The following is a 20048-nucleotide window of genomic DNA, read 5'->3' on the forward strand; positions in this document are numbered from 1 at the left end:
CATTTACAGAGCTGCCAGAGGAGGCTACCAGGAGGGCGGTGGAGGGAGGAAGAAGAAGAGGACAGGAGTGAAATTCAATGTTGGAAGTCTCTATCATCACTTTCCCTTCAGTTCACCCTTCTCTTTTTCAGTTGAATCTCAGCACCAGGTTTGGATATTTACATCTGGCTATATATGTAAGTTCTTCGCAAGGTATGCGTGCCTGTGTGCTAAGGCACTTCAGTTGTGTCCAACTCTTTGCAACTCCATGAACTGTAGCATGCCAGGCTCCTCTGTCCATGGGATTCTCCAGGAAAGAATATTGGAGAGGGTTCCCATGTTGTCCTCCAGGGGATCGTCCCAAACCGGGGATCAAACCCATGTCTCTCACATTTCCTGCATTGGCAGGCAGGTTCTTTACCAATAGCACCACCTGGGAAGCCCTCCCAAGGTATAATCCACTTTAAGACTAGTCCTACTGGGATAGGACTTCCCTGGTGGCTCAGACAGTAAAGCGTCTGTCTACAATGTGGGAGACCTGGGTTCAATCCCTGGGTTGGGAAGATCCCCTGGAGAAGGAAATGGCAATCCACTGCCTGGAAAATCCCATGGACAGAGGAGCCTGGTAGGCTACAGTCCATGGGGTCACAAAGAGTCGGACATGACTGAGCGACTTCACTTTACTGGGATAGGAGGAATTGCATAGAAGACCCACCATCTACATGGCTTCACATGGCTTCACTTAAGCCATGTGGCCAGCTGAGAAAGGATGGCAGAATTGTCGCCACTCCAGTTGTCCAGGCTTTGGGCCCCTTCACTTCCTATTCATCCCCTGAAAGGCCTTATACTGTGCTTTAAGTGTGTGTGTAAAGACAAAAGGATATGCCATAGGAAAATGGAGACGGGAGAAGCTGTGTTCTCTAGCCACCAGAAACCTGAGTAAGTGAGGTTCTGCAATAACTCAGTGATTTGAGGTAGAGTGAACATAGAATCCCAAGTAATCAAATGGAATTTATCTTATTACCGGGGATAGATGTTTTTCCTTCTGCCTCTCAAGTCCAAAGAGGGAAAGCAGGATGAGTGACTTAATTTGAAAGCTTTAAGGTCAAGGGCTCTTTCTGTTGAGTTTAGCTCAACATGTTCTCTGTAGTTAACGAAGTGTGAAACACAACTAATAGCAATACATTGTGGAATACACGACTGAAAAGACATAGACTCCTTCCATGGGATCCCTACAAAGGGATAAAAAGGACTTTAAAAGTATCAGCTATTGAAAGCGTGCTTGCTCTCTTATCGGAGCTTCTCTGTGTGGGAGTGTTCATAAGAGAGGAGTGGGTGAGCAAGAGTGTACTGGGTACAATTTGTGTATGTGCAAGAGAAAACAGAAACTCTCAGTAAGGAAGAACATATGTTTCCGGGACTGCATCTGCGCAAAAAGGACAGTCCCTGAAACTGTACGAAGGGGCGAAAAAAAAATTATTTTAAAAACTCATTTATTTCACACAGATCGTCTTCTCAGCACATTTCCCTCCTACTGCCTTCTTAAGCCTGATCAAATAGCCCCTTCTCATCTCAGATCCAGGAAATGTTTCGAACAGTCTGACAGAGCCTGACGAACCAGACAGACTACTCCCTCGGAGATCCCAGAGGCAAACCTCGGCCCAAGAACAGCACTGACCCTCCAGGGAGCAAGTGCCTGCAGGTCGACCCCGGCAGTCAGGCGGAAATCACGTCGTTCTCGAGGGCTAGGCGGAGGCCAGGCGAGGCATAGAGAGCGGGGTGCGGCCCCGGCCCGCAGGATCCGAGGTGACTCGGAGAGTGTGCACGCCCCACGGCGGACCGCGCCCCTCTCCCGCTTCCTTGTGAGCAGTTCAACTCGCCAGGTGTCGGCGCGCGAGGTCCGCTCGGCCCAGCTCCCTAGCCGAGTGCTAGGCGCGCTAGAGCCGCGCCCCTCTCCTGCCTTAGACCCAGCTCCGGCCTCCGGAGGCCCTGCTCTCCTCAGCTCCGGCCTCTCACCGGCGCGGAGGCGGGGCCGGAGGCGGGGCCGGGGCGGTGGGGCGGGGCTTGCACGGGTGCCCCGGGCTCCGCCGCAGCTTCTCCCGCAGGTCTCGCGGCAGGCAAACGGCTTGGTCCCCAGCTCCGGCCTCATGGCTGCTCCCGGCTCTTCGGCGGAGTGCGGCTACATCCGGACAGTCCTGGGCCAGCAGATCCTGGGGCAGCTGGACAGCTCCAGCCTGGCTTTGCCCTCCGAGGCCAAGCTGAAGCTGGCGGGGAGCAGCGGCCAGGCGGTCAAGAGCCTGCGGATCCAGGAGCAGGTGCAGCAGACCCTGGCCCGGAAGGGCCGCAGTTTCGCGGGCAACGGTGAGTGCAGCCCCGCTGTCCCCTACACCGCCCTCATCCTGCCCTTTATCCCTTCCCTACTCCCCGTTCACCCTCAGCGCCCGGTTGCTTCCTCTTGCTTCTTCCTGAGGGTGCAGGACCCGGGTTCTGCACACCTGTTGGTTGCCGGCCCATTGTACGGCCAGTCGTGCCTCCAGACTCAAACCAGCTTACTTTGGAAAAGCACTCTTTCTTAAAATTACCTCTTACTCAGATTTGTCATGTATGTATCTACGTATATTAAATGCATATACGTGTGTGTATATATATATATTTGAAAAGAATTCAGTCCAAGATTTTCACCCCTTCCTTAACCTATTCCCCTAGGCCGTCCACCCCAGGGGACTTCATCTGAAGGTTCCAGGAATTTGTAAACACTTTGAAATTCTGTGCAGAAATTTGATATAATCATTTTTTTCTGGGAGAAAGCGCCCCGAGCTTTTATTAAAATTTTTAAAGGATCTGTGACCTCCATTAATATTTTTAAAAAGAAAACCTGAAAGTACTGGCTCTCCTACAACCTATAAATTGGGATTGTGGGCCTTGCCTAGATACTTCGGGGCACTCCACCTCGTGTATGGAGCGAGTGGTTTCATCTAGGAAGTGAAAGGTAGGAGACTTTGGGCTGGGGAGCAATCACACCACCCCGCGGGTTGACTAGGAAGAGGAGAAGAAAGAAGGGGACTTTGACCCGGCCAGCAGCAGTCCCGCCTGCCTTGCTTGCTTGTGCCCCGCCAACGCACTCGTGAGTACAGCGCTGGTATTTACAAAAAAATTAAACTTTGGAAGTGAACAAGGTTTGGTGGGTTTTTTTTTTTCTTTTTTTTAGTAATTGATAGTTAAGGAGGTGGAAGGGGAAGAAGATGGCAAACCAGTTCTGAAAATTAGAGAACGTGAAATACCTTTTCTCTCTTGCTAAAAGTCAGATGATCAGAGCCCCCCAGTAATTATTTTATTAGTTGTTTAATTTTTTAATATAAAAGTATTCTAGGCTTGTTATGGAAAAGAGAAGAGGAAAGAAACAGTTAAGTTGGGTTACCAGTTGTTTCATGCAATGTTGAACTGTTTGTCTAGGAAGTTAACTGGAGAAATGACAACTGTAGAATCGATTAGGAAAAAGAAAAATGCTTGCAGACCAGATCAGAGATCTAAAACAGCAGAAACTGAGAGGCTGTATTGTTTTCCATTTGTGTAAAATAATTTTAAAGAGTCAGGCAATCAATATTTATGTACTTGAAAGGTAAAGAGAAGCTGTTTAATGATTAGAGTTGATATAATTGTGTGCCTACTATGTGCCAAGAATTGGACTTTGTGGTGTGTATTCATTATGTTATTTATGTTTCCAGGAAAAAACAATGCTTGTGAGGTAGGTTGCTTTACTAAGCAGTTAAGTAACAATTTCCCACAGATAGTAAGTAGCAGAAAAACTCCCAAGCCTTAATTTTTAAACTACTCATCAGTTACTTTGTTAAGCTTTTTGGTAATTAATACAAAGTAGGATTTTTATTAGACCCAAGCCTGTCTATGGTCCATTCCCATTTTTCCTTTAAATATAATTGATAAAGTTCTGAGAGAGTGGAGACATCTCAGTGACACAGAACTGCCATAGCACATGGAAAAAAAGAACCTAATTTACATTTAGGAATCTGACTAAAGATCCCAGGACAACTGAGGCCAGTTTTTGACCAGTGAGATCATTGTACCCCTTTAGTCTGTGCGGATCCAGTGCTAAACTGGAGCCAGACTAGCTGCTTCTGCATAGGGGAACGCAAGGAAGGCACATGAAATATTTTTCCTACACTTTGAGAATGGCGAGGAAGAGCAAGCAGACATCAACTATTCAGTAAAAATAGGGAATGAACAAAAGGAAAGGGAGCATTGCTGAGCGTCTACTCTGTGCCTAACCCTGTTCAAGATTATGTTTGCATTTTATTGTATCCTTCAAATAGTTACATGAAATAGATGCGAGGATCCATTTCACATATGAAAAGTCTGTCAGTCTCTCAACATTTATTGGACGCTTAGTTCCAAACCCACACATGATTTTTCTCTTGAAAATGGTGCATTCATGTTGTGTGGTGAATTCAAGAACTTTCTGTTGTGTCTAGTCTTCATCCAGGGCACTGCTGCAGGTGCTGAACTAAACATACACTCTTTTTGCTTTAAAGCAAGGAGTTCAAAGTCTGTAGAAGGAAAATGCTCTCTAAAAAATGGGTTAATCAAATAAAAAATGGCAAGCTACTCAAAGGAAGAACAGCCAACAAATTATGAAGTTTAGAAGTATGAGTTAGACTATTATCTGGAGGGAATTTTGAAAAGTTTCTTGGAGGAATTGGGATTTTAGGTCTCAAAAAAATCAGTAGGATTGGACATAGGTAATGGGTTGAAGGAAGAGTGTTCTAGGGGGAACAGCAGGAATATTACACAGTTCACAGAATTGATATGGTAGAACAAAGGGCCCTGTCGTGATGCTTCTGCTGTAACTGCTTGAGTCCAACTGAGGAACAAAGCTTCTGAGACTCAAAGAGGAAATTAGCTTCCGAGGAATTTAGCATTAACACACTATGGAACAATTACCAGGGGTGGTTTGTATATATTGTTAAAGTTCTTTGAAGAAGTCTGGGGGCTTCTTAAGGTTGTGAGTGTTGTTTCAATGTTACTGTCCTGTCTCTAAAGTTGAAACAGACAGGCGACTGTTGAAACTGTGGTGGTCTGGAAAGAATCCTGTATCAACATAAATTCCAGGAAGAAGTGACCCTAATGTTAACTGCTTTTAGCTCCAGAGCTCTGGAGAATTCTGAATTGTTGACATACCTGTAAGACTGAACCAGCAGATAATCTTCTGAAAGCAGAGATGAGATAAATACTAACTGATTTGTTGATAAATACCCTGCAGGGTTCTTTAACTTGTTAGCTTCTCTCTAATGCCTTTATATAAGTGAGTGGTTTAATTGGAAATTACTCTAACTTTTGATGTTATTTTTAAATTGTGTTGAACATTTTAAAATTGGCTGTAACTCTTGGGGGGTGGGGAGACGTAACTGAGGTCTATAGCAGCATTGTGAGATGAGTCTGTATTGTAGAAAATTTTAATTTTTTTTATAAAAGTTAGAACTCATTTACGAATTGCAAGTACATTATTATATTAGCAAAGGGAAGAATTTTAAGTGTCCATATCCTATTTATTACATTACTTTGAAAATACTACTACTTTACTTATTATAACAGTCCCCCCCTTGGGTGCCTGGGTAAGGAAGTCATGCTTTAAGTTATCATATGTGATACTTCTAAACACAATGAACAATATCATAATAAAAACTGAAACTTTGGAAATCAACCAAAGGCATGCTGTTTACTTAAATGGTTTTCCTTGCCAAGATGTTTTGAATACCTGTGATCAGAAGGATTTTGGGGGAAAGGACTGAAAATTGGCTAAGGTAGCAAAAAAGGCAATTAATAGGTATTATTGGGGCTGGGGGGTGAGGGTGAGGATTGTTGGACATTGTTTAAATCCTGTGTGAATTATTTGTTGCCAAAAAAGGAATTCCAGGAATGAAGCAATTCTGGGAGCAAGGCAACTAGTCCTTTACAAAGCAGGAGAATTCTGGAGAGAAGGAAAAAAAGTTAGATGGCAGGATAGCAGGAACATGGCTGTGTTGCTGTGAATGTAAAGTATCAGTACTGCCACCTGATTTAATGTACTTCCTTGTTTGCCTAATATATGATATAGCCTAATGTCTAGCAGATCAATTGCAAGGATTAAAAAAAGTGTTTTGTTTTGTTTTGTTTTTTTCAGAAATTCTTCCAATTATAATTAGTCAAAGGAAATAGAATGTTAACAACATGGTGATTACAAAAAAAATTAACTCCTCATCCCTAGATAACGGTGACAACACATCTTTTATGGATAAGGTCTTGAGTGAAGGCATGAGTAGCGATGCCTCAGAGTCAATTGAAATGTAACAGTGTTTGATTATAAAAGTACATTGCTCTATGTCCCAGATAAGGTATCTGAAATTACCTTAAGAGAAGACAGCTGTTCACTTAGACTTTTTAAAGACTGCATTAATGTTATTTATGCCCTGTGTTAGTAAGTTCCAGTCATGAGAACACAGGGTAGCCCCCTTGAGCTAGAAATTCTAAGCATATGTTTTTCACCTTCTCCTAACTTTTGGATATCAGCTTTAAATTTTTTCCTGTGTATTAAAATAAGGCTATACATATTATCTTCAAACAGTTAACATTAATTTTATATTCAAATTGAGTTTCTGGTCTGATCAATAGAAATTATGAGAAACTTTTTAAAAAATTTCCTGAGAGAACAAGCATATCTTTGATAATAATGAAATATAAATAACAAATATGTTGCTAAAACCTCTGGAATTTATATATCAGACTTGATTAATATTATCTATAACAAGATCATTTGGTACTATCTCAGATGACATTCAAGAATTTTAAATTATACCATTCTGAGGTAAATGTTGAACTCCAGCTATTTTGTGCATGTACACAAATGTATGAAGACATAAATATCATACTCCTTCTGGGAGAGTAAATAGTAAAAAGAGTGTTGCAAATCGGAATAGACAATTAGTAGAATTACAATTAGTAGAATATTTAATCTTTGTATTAGAGTGAACCATCCCCTGACTTATTAGGATAAGAACAATAAGCAGAATTTCAGGTCCTTTTAGAATAGAATTATTGCAAAATCTATTGTGTATCTTTTGTGTAATTCCATTAATGCTGACCAGATATAGGACATAAATACAGTTGCTCTATTATTAAGAAAAGTGCTTAAAGATGAGCTGAGGAGCCCGTTCAGTATGTAGACTTAAATGAAAATACATATTCAGAAAAAAGAACTTGAGCATTTGAAAACACAGCTTGCTATTACCATTAAAAGAATTCACATACTTGTGTTCTTGGAATAGTCAGCTTTAGGCTTAAAAGTATTAATTGGCCAAAGCATCATAACCAAAGTTCCGCAACTCCTTAATATCCAGAAGAAAATCCTACTCACTAGAAGCTTAATAAATTATTCCCACTAAATCTTAAATCTCACTAGTATGATCACAGGATGGTGGTGAGGAAGATCACATCAGAATTATTGTATCTTAATGACCTTTTCTTTTGAAGGAGGAATATAAATTTAAACTTTTCTTGACAGATCATAATAACTTATTATAGAATATCAAAATATTACAGAAAAATAGACACACGAAAAAGATAAGAGAATGACAGTAAATATATATTATGCAGATGTAGAATCAACCTTGCCACAATGAACATAGTCAGCTTTTCTAATCACTTAGAAAGAGTCTGCCTACATTTCGGGGAAATTTTTTTCTTCCTCTCTTTATTTCCAGAATGACAGAGAAACAATAGGAAATATTTGAGCACCTTCTATCCACTCTAAGACAAAAGCAACTGTCATCCTCCCATTTTGGCTCCACTGTGGTGATCCACAGGAAGGATTAAGTGCAAATTGAATATGTGTAGCTAGGATATTTTGAATGTACAAGGAAATATTGACTGATCATCCATTAACATGTCAAGTTCTGATGTAGGACTGCCAGAAGTGGTAGTAAAAGATGGATTCTACATTAAGAAGGTAAAAATTTACCTGGAACATAAGACCTCTTCCTGCTTTTACTGGCCTTACTCCAATTCATTCTCCACCTAGGTAGTAAAGTTTCTAATCTCAGCGCTCCATTTCCTGATTTAAATGCTTCAGTTTCTTGCTGTTCTCTACAGGAGTGAAATTCCTTATTCAGCATGGCATTTCAAGTTCTCTGCGCTCTGATGCCTGCATCTTCTCAAACTTGGTGCTATCACCACTATTCTGGCACACAACCAAACGCCAGCAGTTTATCTTGCTCAATTCCTCTCCCTACTACTACTCTGACTCCCCCTTCCCTTCTCTTGGCTGGCTTAACTCTTACATGCCCCTCAAAACTCAGCTCAGTTTGTGCCCCTGTATAGGCAGCTTTCCCTCATCCCTCCACCTCATAGTGTCGAGTTAAAGATCCAAGTTAAAGATTTGATCACTGTGAGTCAAACAAGATGTTTCGAAGGGGAGAAACATGAAATATGCAGGGGTTTTCTGAAAATACATTTGGCAGATTTGGTGGATTTAAAGAAGGGGCAGAAGTTATGAATCAGAGAGAAGAGGAGAGAATGGGAGAAGAAGAGGTTAGCACTGGCAAGTGAGAGGCAGTAGAAATATCATGATTTAAGAGTTACTACCAAAACTTGTAGAGTTTTTTAAAGGAAAAAGTTCTATAAATTCATCTATTTGACTATTAGTTGCATCATTGTGAGTATAATGTGTTATTTGTCATTGCAGTTCTAAAGTTTTATAAGTAATCACTATGAAATATCTCAGCAAATGAATTGACAGGAATGCCAAAGTATGGTGATAAATTATAGGAATTCCTATAGATTAAAAAAATTCCAGGATGTATCCACTTAGTATTTTACCAATATGCTAAATTACCAGTTTATAATCACAAATTTTATAATCACATATGGCTACTCAAAGTATATGATATAGATACCTGCAGTATAGAAGGAACTTTTAAATGTGTGTTTTGTGGTTATCTATGGACAGGGAGGCCTGGCGTGCTGCGATTCATGGGGTCACAAAGAGTCAGACACGACTGAGCGACTGAACTGAACTGAACTGAAAGCAGTAATTTGAGGAATACCTCCAAAATGTCATAAAATGGTATCATAAACTACATAAAGGGACTCCTAAAAACTAAGGAGTTCTGGCGGCTGGTTAGTATATTAATGGGTGATAGCCAATGACTAGTGACACAGTGGCACTCGGAGTTCAAGGCCCTTTCTGCCAGGATTGTTGGTCTGTCTCTGGCATACTCAACTTTGAAGCCAGCTGTGGTCACCACTGTACTGCCAACACTGACTCCTGGCATATTCCACTTGGGAAGAACTCATAGCCAGTACTTTCCAACTGTATACTCAGTACACTCAGTTGTTCCTCAGGGTTGATCATGTGAGCTTTCTTAACTGGTCATTTATAGCACCACCACGTTTTGTTAATATTTTCATAGTGCAAGACATTAATAGACTCTAGTCTTCTTTAAAACAATTCTTTACCATAGTTTTTTCAACCAACAAATTCCACTCATGTTCCAGCCTGAGCAAGTGCTTACCTGAGTGGTGTAACAGGGTTGTAGAATTGTGGTTTTCATGGATATATTTTTCTTAGAAAGTAAAAACAGAAAGTAAAAGAAATAATTTTTTTTAATGTTAAGTCAGGGAAAATGAATTCTATGTTACATGACCACACAGACAAAGAAAATTTCTTCACTAACTCAGTGAAACTGAAAGAGTTAATCACTCAGTCGTGTCCAACTCTTTGCAATCTCATGGACTGTAGCCCACCAGGCTCCTCTGTCCATGGAATTCTCCAGACAAGAATACTGGAGTGGGTAGCCATTCCCTTCTCCAAGAGAACATTCCAACCCAGGGATCAAACCTGAGTCTGTTAATGTCTCCTGCGTTGGCAGGCAGGTTCTTTACCATCCAAGCCACCAGGGAAGTCCATTTGGTTCTTGATGGGTCCTATTTTGTGTTTTCTTTTAGTACCTACTTTTGTTAGTAAATGATTTTAAGGAGCTTTTTAAATATGAACTGCTATACAGATTCCTTCTAATAAGTTTCAAGACGTCATGTAGTTAAATCTTTTTTAAGGTATGTGGAGAAAGAGAGATGTTGTTACCCAGAGGTTGCTGTGAAAAGACCAAAGAGAAGAAGGTGATAGCTTTTAGACTTCCAGAGTCTAGTCTCTTTCCATCAAAAAGACCATTGTGAATTCACACAGTGAAGGCAACTGTCTGTGATTGAGCACAATAAATTGTAGCATTTAAATCAACACCGGTAGTGAACACATACTGATTTCTATGAGTACCTGTTTTCATGGGAATTTATTATACCACCATCTCTACACATTCTTCTTTTAGAGCTGAATGTGAACCAAATCAGTTTTTCAACATGCGTAGCTCTTGCCTGGAAAATCCCATGGACGGAGGGGCCTGGTGGGCTGCAGTCCATGGGGTCGCTAGGAGTCAGACACGACTTCACTTTCACTTTTCACTTTCATGCATTGGAGAAGGAAATGGCAACCCACGCCAGTGTTCTTGCCTAGAGAATCCCAGGGGCGGGGGAGCCTGGTGGGCTGCCATCTATGGGGTCGCACAGAGTTGGACACGACTTCACTTTCACTTTTCACTTTCATGCATTGGAGAAGGAAATGGCAACCCACTCCAGTGTTCTTTTCTGGAGAATCCCAGGGATGGGGGAGCCTGGTGGGCTGCCATCTATGGGGTCGCACAGAGTCGGACACAACTGAAGCGACTTAGCAGCAGCACCAGCAGCAGCAGAGAGTGCTGGAGGCTTGAAAACAAGATGCTTTTCTGAATGTGAATGCTACTCTCATCTCTCTAATAAACACAAGCTATTTAAAGGTGTTTGTTTAGCAACTGTATCACCTGTTAATGCTTGCCATAAATGAAACTGTGTTTGATTTTTTTTTAATGTGCCCAGATACAGGTAATAGAGTCATAATTAGAGACTTGTCAATTTAATTTCATACATATATTGTTGTTGTTCAATTGCTAAGTCATGTCCAACTCTGCGACCCCATGAACTGCAGCATGCTAGGCTATCCTGTCCTTCAGTATAGTAAATGTACTAGATTTATTTATCTATAATATATACAAATCAATGTATTAAATGTAACCAAATAGACATTTATATATATGTAATATATATAAATAAATTATTACATTTAACCAATTAGGTAATAAAGCTGGTCACAAAAGCTACAAAGAAAGAATTGATTATAGAAATTAATTTTCAATTTTTAACTCTAAGAGTATTTCATTATCTTGGACAATACTTGCATAGATGACCAGAAACCAAGATGTTTTCCCATGAACGGCTGCTTTGGGATCACATCATTCCGATTAACATTCAGAATTGGAAAGAGAGAAAATTACATTTCCTGTGAGGTCTACACCTCTGCAATCCTCTAAGCCATTTGGAATCAAAACCAACCCCCCCAACTCTCACCCTCCTATCCTGCCCCCGCAACTGCTTTGATCTGAATTGCTTGTTATTTGAGGAGGACTGAGTTCTGTAACTTCCTCCTTCATGTTCCTTAAATTGGGCTCCATAGATGTCTGCAGTGCTCTTATAAGAAACAGTTTGGATAATGTTGCCTGAATGAGTATTAATTTGAAATAGTGCCTATAAATCATTGCCTTTTTAGGAAATAGCAAAAGCACATTATATGAATGACTATTTAAAACCACAATAATGTCATTGTGATCATCCTCAATGGCTGGGTCAATCAAAATAACCAGAAAAAGCCAAATTCAATACCTGAATAAAAACTCTTAGATACGATACAGTGTGAATTAAAGCATGCAAACCAGTTTATCCCTCTTTCTACAACAGATTAATTCATGAAAATGTGTGAAATACAAATTTTGTTATCCAAATTCTGTTTTTAAAGCCTTATCTAATTTTTGCATGTTGCTTTACAATTTTAAAAGCATTGAATATATGCTTTCTTGGATAAATGTCTCTCACCAACTCTGTTAATAGGTGGAATTATGGGAAATAAATGTAGGTAATTTGTCAAGACATACAGAAAGTAGTAAAGTTGGGGGCCTCAGATTATTTCAGTCTAAAGAAGATGCCCATGTCCTTTTGTGATGTAAACAAGTCCTTTGAAATAAAGGCATGACCTGATTTTCCATGTTAGAAAATACGAATTTTTATGTTGGATTTATTTAAAGCAGTATGTACCTGCATGTATAATATGTTTTTGTTGCTTTCTTATTTCTGTTTTTGGAGAAGGGCATGGCTGAGTTATATGTTCAGCCATGACTATATTATATGACTATATAATATGACTATATTATTATGTGTTTTACCCTCTGAGTGAACGGAAAATAATGATTTGCCTTAAAGAGATTTGTTTCCATCCTGATTAATATTTTTTAATTCCAGCCAGTTCAAAATATTTTTTAAATCTTACATCACAGCTGCTAATTCATTAGTCCCCTATACTGATCTCAAACTCATGACTGCCTAGGCAAATAATGTGCATTATTTATTGTTTAAGATTGGCCTTTTAACCAGAGAAACTATCTATTGAGCCATCCTGCAGTTTGAATATCGAGAGTTACAACTCTTCTTGCACAGGAAGAGAGTCTGTGGTTTAAAGATCTAATCTTATTTTACTCCCTGTTACCAACTATCTTGTAGTTATTTTGGGAACCAGTAAATCAGTCTCAATTCATTCATCTGAAAACAGAAGAACTTCCTTATAAGGATTTATGTCAACAAATTAAAAACTTACAGAGTATTTGGAGTTGTCCAGGTAAAGGTTCTAGAGGAAAGAGAATGATTGTTTTGGTTCGCATAAAAAACTGATGATAATTCCTCCAGGGATTTGATAAATGACAATTTCAGAAGAGCCACAATACAATCAAATAGTAGAGATCAATACTAAAGATCAGTGGAAAGGATGAACCCAGAGTTCAAACCTGATAGTAAGTCTCTTTGCAATTTAAAGCAAGTAATTTAAGTTGGCTTTGAGCAAATGCCCTCTTCCAACAACACAAGAGAAGACTCCACACATGGACATCACCAGATGGTCAATACCAAAATCAGATTGATTATATTCTTTGCAGCCAAAGATGGAGAAGCTCTGTGGCTCAGATCATGAACTCCTTATTGCAAAATTCAGACTTAAATTGACAAATGTAGGGAAAACCACAAGACCATTCAGGTATGACCTAAATCAAATCCCTTATGATTATAAAGTGGAAGTGACAAATAGATTCAGGGGATTAGATCTGATAGAATGCCTTAAGAACTATGGATGGAGGTTCTTGACATTGTACAAGAGGCAGTGATGAAGACCATCCCCAAGAAAAAGAAATGCAGAAAGGCAAAATGGTTGTCTGAGGGGGCCTTACAAATAGCAGTGAAAAGAAGAGAAGCGAAAAGCAAAGGAGAAAGGGAAAGATATACCCATTTGAATCTAGAGTTCCAAAGAATAGCAAGGAGAGAGAAGAAGCCTTCCTCAGTGATCAATGCAAAGAAATAGAGGAAAATAATAGAATGGGAAAGACTAGATATCTCGTCAAGAAAATTTGAGGGAACATTTCATGCAAGGATAGGCACAATAAAGGACAGAAATGGTATGGACCTAACAGAAGCAGAAGATATTAAGAAGAAGTGGCAAGAATACACAGAAAAGCTATACAAAATAGATCTTCATAACCCAGATAATCACAATGGTGTGATCACTCACCTAGAGTCAGACATCCTGGAAATGAAAGTGGGCCTTAGTAAGCATCACTATGACCAAAGCTAGGGGAGGTGATGGAATTCCAGTTGAGCTATTTCAAATCCTAAAAGATGATGTGGTGAAAGTGCTCCATTCAATATGCCAGCAAATTGGGAAAACTCCACATTGGCCACAGGACTGGAAAATGTCAGTTTTCATTACAGTCGAAAGAAAGGCAATGCCAAAGAATGTTCAAACTACCACATAGTTGCACTCATCTCACATGCTAGTAAAGTAATGCTCAAAATTCTCCAAGCCAGGCTTCAACAGTATGTGAATCATAAACTTTCAGATGTTCAAGCTGGATTTAGAAAAGGCAGAGGAACCAGAGATCAAATTGCCAACATCTGTTGGATCATCGAAAAAGAGAGTTCCAGAAAAACATCTATTTCTGCTTTATTGACTATGACAAAGACTTTGACTGTGGGGATCACAATAAACTGTTGAAAATTCTGAAAGAGATGGGAATACCAGACCACCTGACCTGCCTCTTGAGAAATCTGTATACAGGTCAAGAAGCAACAGTTAGAACTGAACGTGGAACAACAGACTGGTTCCAAATAGGAAAAGGAGTATGTCAAGGCTGTATATTGTCACCCTGCTTATTTAACTTACATGCAGAGTATAACATGCAAAATGATGGGCTGGATGAAGCATAAGCTGGAATCAAATTGTTGGGAGAAATATCAATAACCTCAGATATGCACATGACACCACCCTTATGCAGAAAGCGAAGAAGAACTAATGAGCCTCTTTATGACAGTGAAAGAGAAGAGTGAAAAAGTTGGCTTACAACTCAACATTCAGAAAACTAAGATCATGGAATCCGGTCCCATCAACTCATGTCAAATAGATGGGGAAACAATGGAAATAGTGACAGACTTTATTTTGGGGGGCTCCAAAATGACTGCAGATGGTGGGTCACTGCAACCATGAAATTAAAAGACTCTTGCTCCTTGGAAGAAAAGTTATGACCATCCTAAACAACATATTAAAAAGCAGACATTTACTTTGCCAACAATTGTCCGTCTAGTCAAAGCTATGGTTTTTCCAGTAGTCATGTATGGATGTTGTACCATAAAGAAAGCTGAGCGCCAAAGAATTGAAGCTTTTGAACTGTGATGTTGAGACTCTTGAGAGTCCCTTTGACTGCAAGGAGATTAAACCAGTCAATCCTAAAGGAAATCAGCCCTGAATATTCATTGGAAGGACTGATGCTGAAGCTGAAACTCCAATACTTTGGCTACCTGATGCAAAGAACTGACTCATTGGAAAAGAACCTGATGCCAGGAAAGATTGAAGGTGGGAGGAGAAGGGGATGACAGAGGATGAGATGGTTGGATGGCATCACCAACTGGATGGACATGAGTTTGAGTAGGCTCCTGGAGTTGGTGATGAACGGGGAAGTCCGGCATGCTGCAATCCATGGGGTCGCAAAGAGTCAGACACAACTGAGCAACTGAACTGAATTTAAGTTTCCCTCTTTTAAAGGGATATGATAATAGCTAGCTCTGCATCACAAAGTATAAAATAAAATAATTTGAGTTCCTTAAAAGTAATCTTGCAGTTTAAGGTGTTAATCCATGTTGCTTTAAAAAGCCTTACCACCCACAGCAACAATGTTGAGTTAAGAATGTAAGCCAAACATTTAGCCTCCTTTCCCACATGGGTGGGACTCTTCCTTGCAGCATTACCTCCCTGATAGTCGGGGGTGGGGGTAGGGGCGAGAGAAGGAACAGTGAGACCTGAGTTGGGGACTACAGACGGCCTGAGCAGGAACCTCAGGCAGACACTGAGAACTGAGTACTTAAGCCTCTCACAGCTTTTGATATGGATTCGTACAGAAGATTTTCCTTTCAGTGTCCAAGTTCTAGGCTTCTTCTGACATTGAAGTTAAAAATTAAGAGGCTGCCTGACCTTGTGCTATCTCTTGAGAAGAAATCAAGCCCCTGGAAACAGCTGTCTGCTGCTGCTGCTGCTAAGGCGCTTCAGTTGTGCAACCCCATAGACGGCAGCTCACTAAGCTCCTCCGTCCCTGTGATTCTCCAGGCAAGAATACTGGAGTGGGTTGCCATTTCCTTCTCCAATGCATGAAAGTGAAAAGTGAAAGTGAAGTCGCTCAAGTCGTGCCCTACTCTTAGCGACCCCATGGATTGCAGCCTACCAGGCTCCTCCGTCCATGGGGTTTTCCAGGCAAGAGTACTGGAGTGGGGGGCCATTGCCTTCTCCAAACAGCTGTGTACCTTTGCTCAACACCCCTGATCTTTAGGGTGATACTTACAAGCCTGTAGCTGTCTTCCCCAGGACCCCTTGAGGCCTGAAACATGTTTACTAGCCAGATTACTTGGCTCCAGGAAATAAAACGCATGTACAAAAATAATCTGGGATGGATTCTTACTTTTTTAGCTTTTTGACAACAACACTCTCCATTCTACCTCTCCCTCAAAATAACTTGCGAATACATTTAGTTAGACTCTAACAATTTATTGGGAAAGTATGTTGGTATGTTCTAGTTGTATTGGAAAGGGTCTACCTGTGTTATTTTATTACCAACATCTTTCACGAGTCTCTGAAGCCTAGAAGAGTTAATTTAGTATTTTATTTTTCCTCTAATTTCTAAAAGAATGCTATGTGACAGTAATTTTGGTTAACATTAGGAAATTAAAAATTACCTAAGTTTTAGAGATATTTGATTATTTTGATTAGTTTTTTGGCTTTTTTTATTTTTATTTTTTTGTAAAGCAGTGGGAGATTACAAAAGAACTGATTAAAAAATGGGAAGCTTTTTAAGACATTTGAAGCTCAAAGAGTATTTTAAGATGTGCCCCAGTTACAGTCTGACACAACTTAGCAACTAAACAACAACAAATTTACTTGAGAGTCCCTATAGTCCCCACAGACCGGGGCAGGAAGGGCTTGTCTCCTGTGCAGCATTTGCAGGAACAGGCTATCTGTTAAACCCCAAACTAAGAACCAGTCACCAGTTCTTTTTTGGTGTGGAAGTGGATTCCCTCTCCTGCCTGACTCTCACATTGCCTAATGCCCCAGGCCCAGAGTTGGCATTTTTCAAACTGACCCATGTTTGTCTGAATACATTGACCCATTATATTTGTTGCCTCACCTACATTCTCTCAGGAAACTTCAGAATTCCTGCCGTGGGTATTCCTCTTAACTTACAGAAACTGAACTTTTATAGTACAAACCATGTAAGCCAACTGAGTGATTTCCAAATTCTTTAGGATTGTAATAAACGTTTAGATTTTTGTGAAAATCTCCTCTCTCCTTTCTTCCCTTTCCTCAAAAAAAAAGTTTTAATTTTATTTTTAATTCAGCTTTTATTTTGAAAAGCTTGTGAAGGATGTTGCCAGAACTTGTGATCATTTGCCACATCCCAGGGTCATATTAACCTTGCCTTGTATTGCATGCTTGCTCAGTTGTGTCTGATTCTGCAACCCCATGGTCTCTAGCCTGCCAGGCTCTTCTGTCCATGGAACCTTCTGGCAAGAATACTGGAGTGGTTTGCCATTTCCTACTCCAGGGGATCTTCCCAAACCATGGATCGAACCCGCATCTCTTGCATCTCCTGCATTAGCAGGCAGATTCTTTACCATTTCATCACCTGGGAAGCCCCATGTTAACCTAACACTGAAAAACACTAATATAAACCTAATACTTGTCACTGACTTTAGTTACTTAAATTTAAAATATACTATTGTTATATATTCTTGCCTGGAGAATCCCATGGACACAGGAGCCTGGCAGGCTACAGTCCATGGGGTCGCAAGAGTCGGTCACAACTTAGCGACTAAACCACCACCACCACTGATTGGCCCACTTATTTTGTTTGCTTTCAGGAAATCTTCACCGAACTAGCAGTGTTCCTGAATATGTCTACAATCTACACTTGGTTGAAAATGATTTTGCTGGTGTGCGTTCCCCTGTTACTAAAACCTATGACTTGCTAAAGGTAGGATACCAAAGAATAGAACCATAGTTATTAGAATACCAAGTAAACATTTTAAAACTTCTATGAGTTATTTTTTAATGTGTACCGTTCTCAAGTATTACCATTTCCTAAATGTATTATAAGAAGATTGGTTTTGTGTGGACATCATGGAAAACTGGAAACTTTAAACAGTATCAAATCCTGGTGCGAATAACTAGACAACCAAGTCTTGTTAAAAACAGATTTTACCCAGAAAGGAGCCGACTTTCTCCATGTGATTTAGAGAAACCAACATCTTGTGTAATAGTCCTAGGATAATTGATCTTCAACAAAGATGAAAACTGATTCATGCCTCATTTAAATTTTATTTCTCTTTTGTGCAGACAGGCACAGCTCCCACTTACGAAGGTCGCCGGGGAAGAGGAGCTTCGCAGTACAGCTCCCAGAAGTCGGTGGAGGAAAGGTTCTTCAGGCAGCCTCTAAGGAGACTTGAGATTTCCCCAGACAGCAGCCCTGAGAGGGCTCGTTACGCACACAGCGAGCACCAGTACAGCCAGAGAAGCCAGGCCGGGCACACCTTGCGGCACCAAGAGAGCAGGAGGTCCACGCTTCTCGTGCCACCTCGCTATGCCCGCTCAGAAATTGTAGGTTTCAGCCACTCCGGGGCGGTGGGCAGACAGCGTCACTACGACACCTACAACAGGCGCTACCAGTATGGGTCTGTGAACGAAGCCGATCTTGACGGCGCCCCTGTCCACCCGGTAGTGCTTACCTACCCCAGGCCTGGGACCAGCCACAGCCTGGGCAACCTCCTGGAGAAGGAGAACTACGTGACTGCGGGGCTCGCCGCGGGGCAGGCCAGGCCGGCGCCCATGCCGCCGGGAGCGCAGGGCCGGGCAGAGCGATCGTCCTGGCATCAGAGCTCCTTCCACAGCACCCGCACACTGAGGGAAGCCGAGGCGGGCGGGAGGAGGCCGCACATGACCGTGGGCCAGGTGGCGGCAGGAGGAAGTGGGGTCATGCTCGCCGCCGAGAGAAGCGCTTTCACCGAGGCCCAGTCTGGGTGAGTCCCCTTCTCAGTCTGCAGCGCTGCCAGTGCCAGCACATTCTGTTCCCACAGCCCTTAACTGCGTGAGCTGGCGCTTCTGGGGCTGCAGAGGAAGGCTTCCAGAGATAAGTGATTAAAACAATGGCTTCTCAGGCCGCTGCCTAATTGACAGATTAAGCCTATTTACCTCAGGGACAGGGGCCAAGCTACCTGCTTGTATGGGAGCTCTGCGGGGAAATGTGGCTTTTAGTCCATCTGTTTCAAATTAGATGATGGCTAAAGGGAGGCCTGACCCCTTGGTTATGTGAAAATCTGCTTTGAATGGAGCTAACTCCAAAGTAGACGAAGAAATGGGTAATTACATGCATTTTTCACAATCATTCCTTGAAATAAAGGAAGGAAAAAGGCAAGAATGTTTATTCCCGGTGTTAAAAGTGAACCACAAATGCTGTTTTGATAACACTACTGAAAAAGGAGGTGCTAATCAGAGGCAACTAATTTCTAAATGTCTCTTTTCCTTTGATATACCTGATAATTTTATTCAGTATTATTTGACTCTAGTATAAGGGATTTATCGGAGTTTTTGTTTTGTAGTACTGAATAATTAAAATACTTGAAGTTTCAAAGTCATTCCTTTGCCTCTCCTGTTTACGTTATGGCTTGACTAATCTAGTTTTTGGAACTTTAACTTTCATTCAAGTTTAATGCTGGAGCACAAATTTCATAAACTGAGGAACTCACTAAGAGAAAAGTTGAGAAATGGATGGATGATTACATTTAGTAACTACTAAAATAATGATGTATCATTATGGTAAAACATTAAATATTTGACTTTTTTTAAACCTGTGAAGTTGGTTAGTGGAAATTATTACCTTTAATCATCCCTTTAAGTGAAATTGTGCAGTATGCTCATTGATTAGGTAGGCACCGGTGAGAAAAGATTTTAGGGCTAATCTAATCTTGAAGCAAGAAATATTTTTTATAAAATAAAATTAATATGAGACATAACATTTCTTTAGAAAGTAGATCTTTGTCAATATGGACACACTTATACAAAGAAAAATGCATGAGGTAATTATTTATGGAGGGAAAAGCTGATCAATTCTTTTAAATTGATAATTCAAGATGTATTGATGCTGCTAAGTCACTTCAGTCATGTCCGACTCTGTGCAACCCCATAGATGGCAGCCCACCAGGCTCCCCCGTCCCTGGGATTCTCCAGGCAAGAACACTGGAGTGGGTTGCCATTTCCTTCTCCAATGCATGAAAGTGAAAAGTGAAGGTGAAGTTGCTCAGTCGTG

General features: G+C 40.9%; 1 protein-coding gene across 2 annotated transcripts in view; it reads left to right on the forward strand.

Annotated features, from left to right (window-relative positions):
* The first annotated feature begins 1752 nt into the window (after positions 1-1752).
* The window catches only part of PKP2 (plakophilin 2), a 90798-nt gene continuing 72502 nt past the window's right edge, over positions 1753-20048 (forward strand). The window contains exons 1-3 of one of the 2 annotated variants that reach the window (XM_069585377.1): positions 1753-2340; positions 17608-17720; positions 18083-18762. In XM_069585377.1, coding sequence (XP_069441478.1) covers positions 2127-2340; positions 17608-17720; positions 18083-18762 — 1007 coding nt within the window. In that variant the 5' untranslated portion in view covers positions 1753-2126. The remainder of the gene's footprint in view (positions 2341-17607; positions 17721-18082; positions 18763-20048) is intronic. The other variant, XM_069585378.1, reaches the window with a different exon arrangement.

The sequence above is a fragment of the Ovis canadensis genome, chromosome 3 (genome assembly GCF_042477335.2).
Source record: "Ovis canadensis isolate MfBH-ARS-UI-01 breed Bighorn chromosome 3, ARS-UI_OviCan_v2, whole genome shotgun sequence".
Classification (NCBI taxonomy): Eukaryota; Metazoa; Chordata; class Mammalia; order Artiodactyla; family Bovidae; genus Ovis; species Ovis canadensis.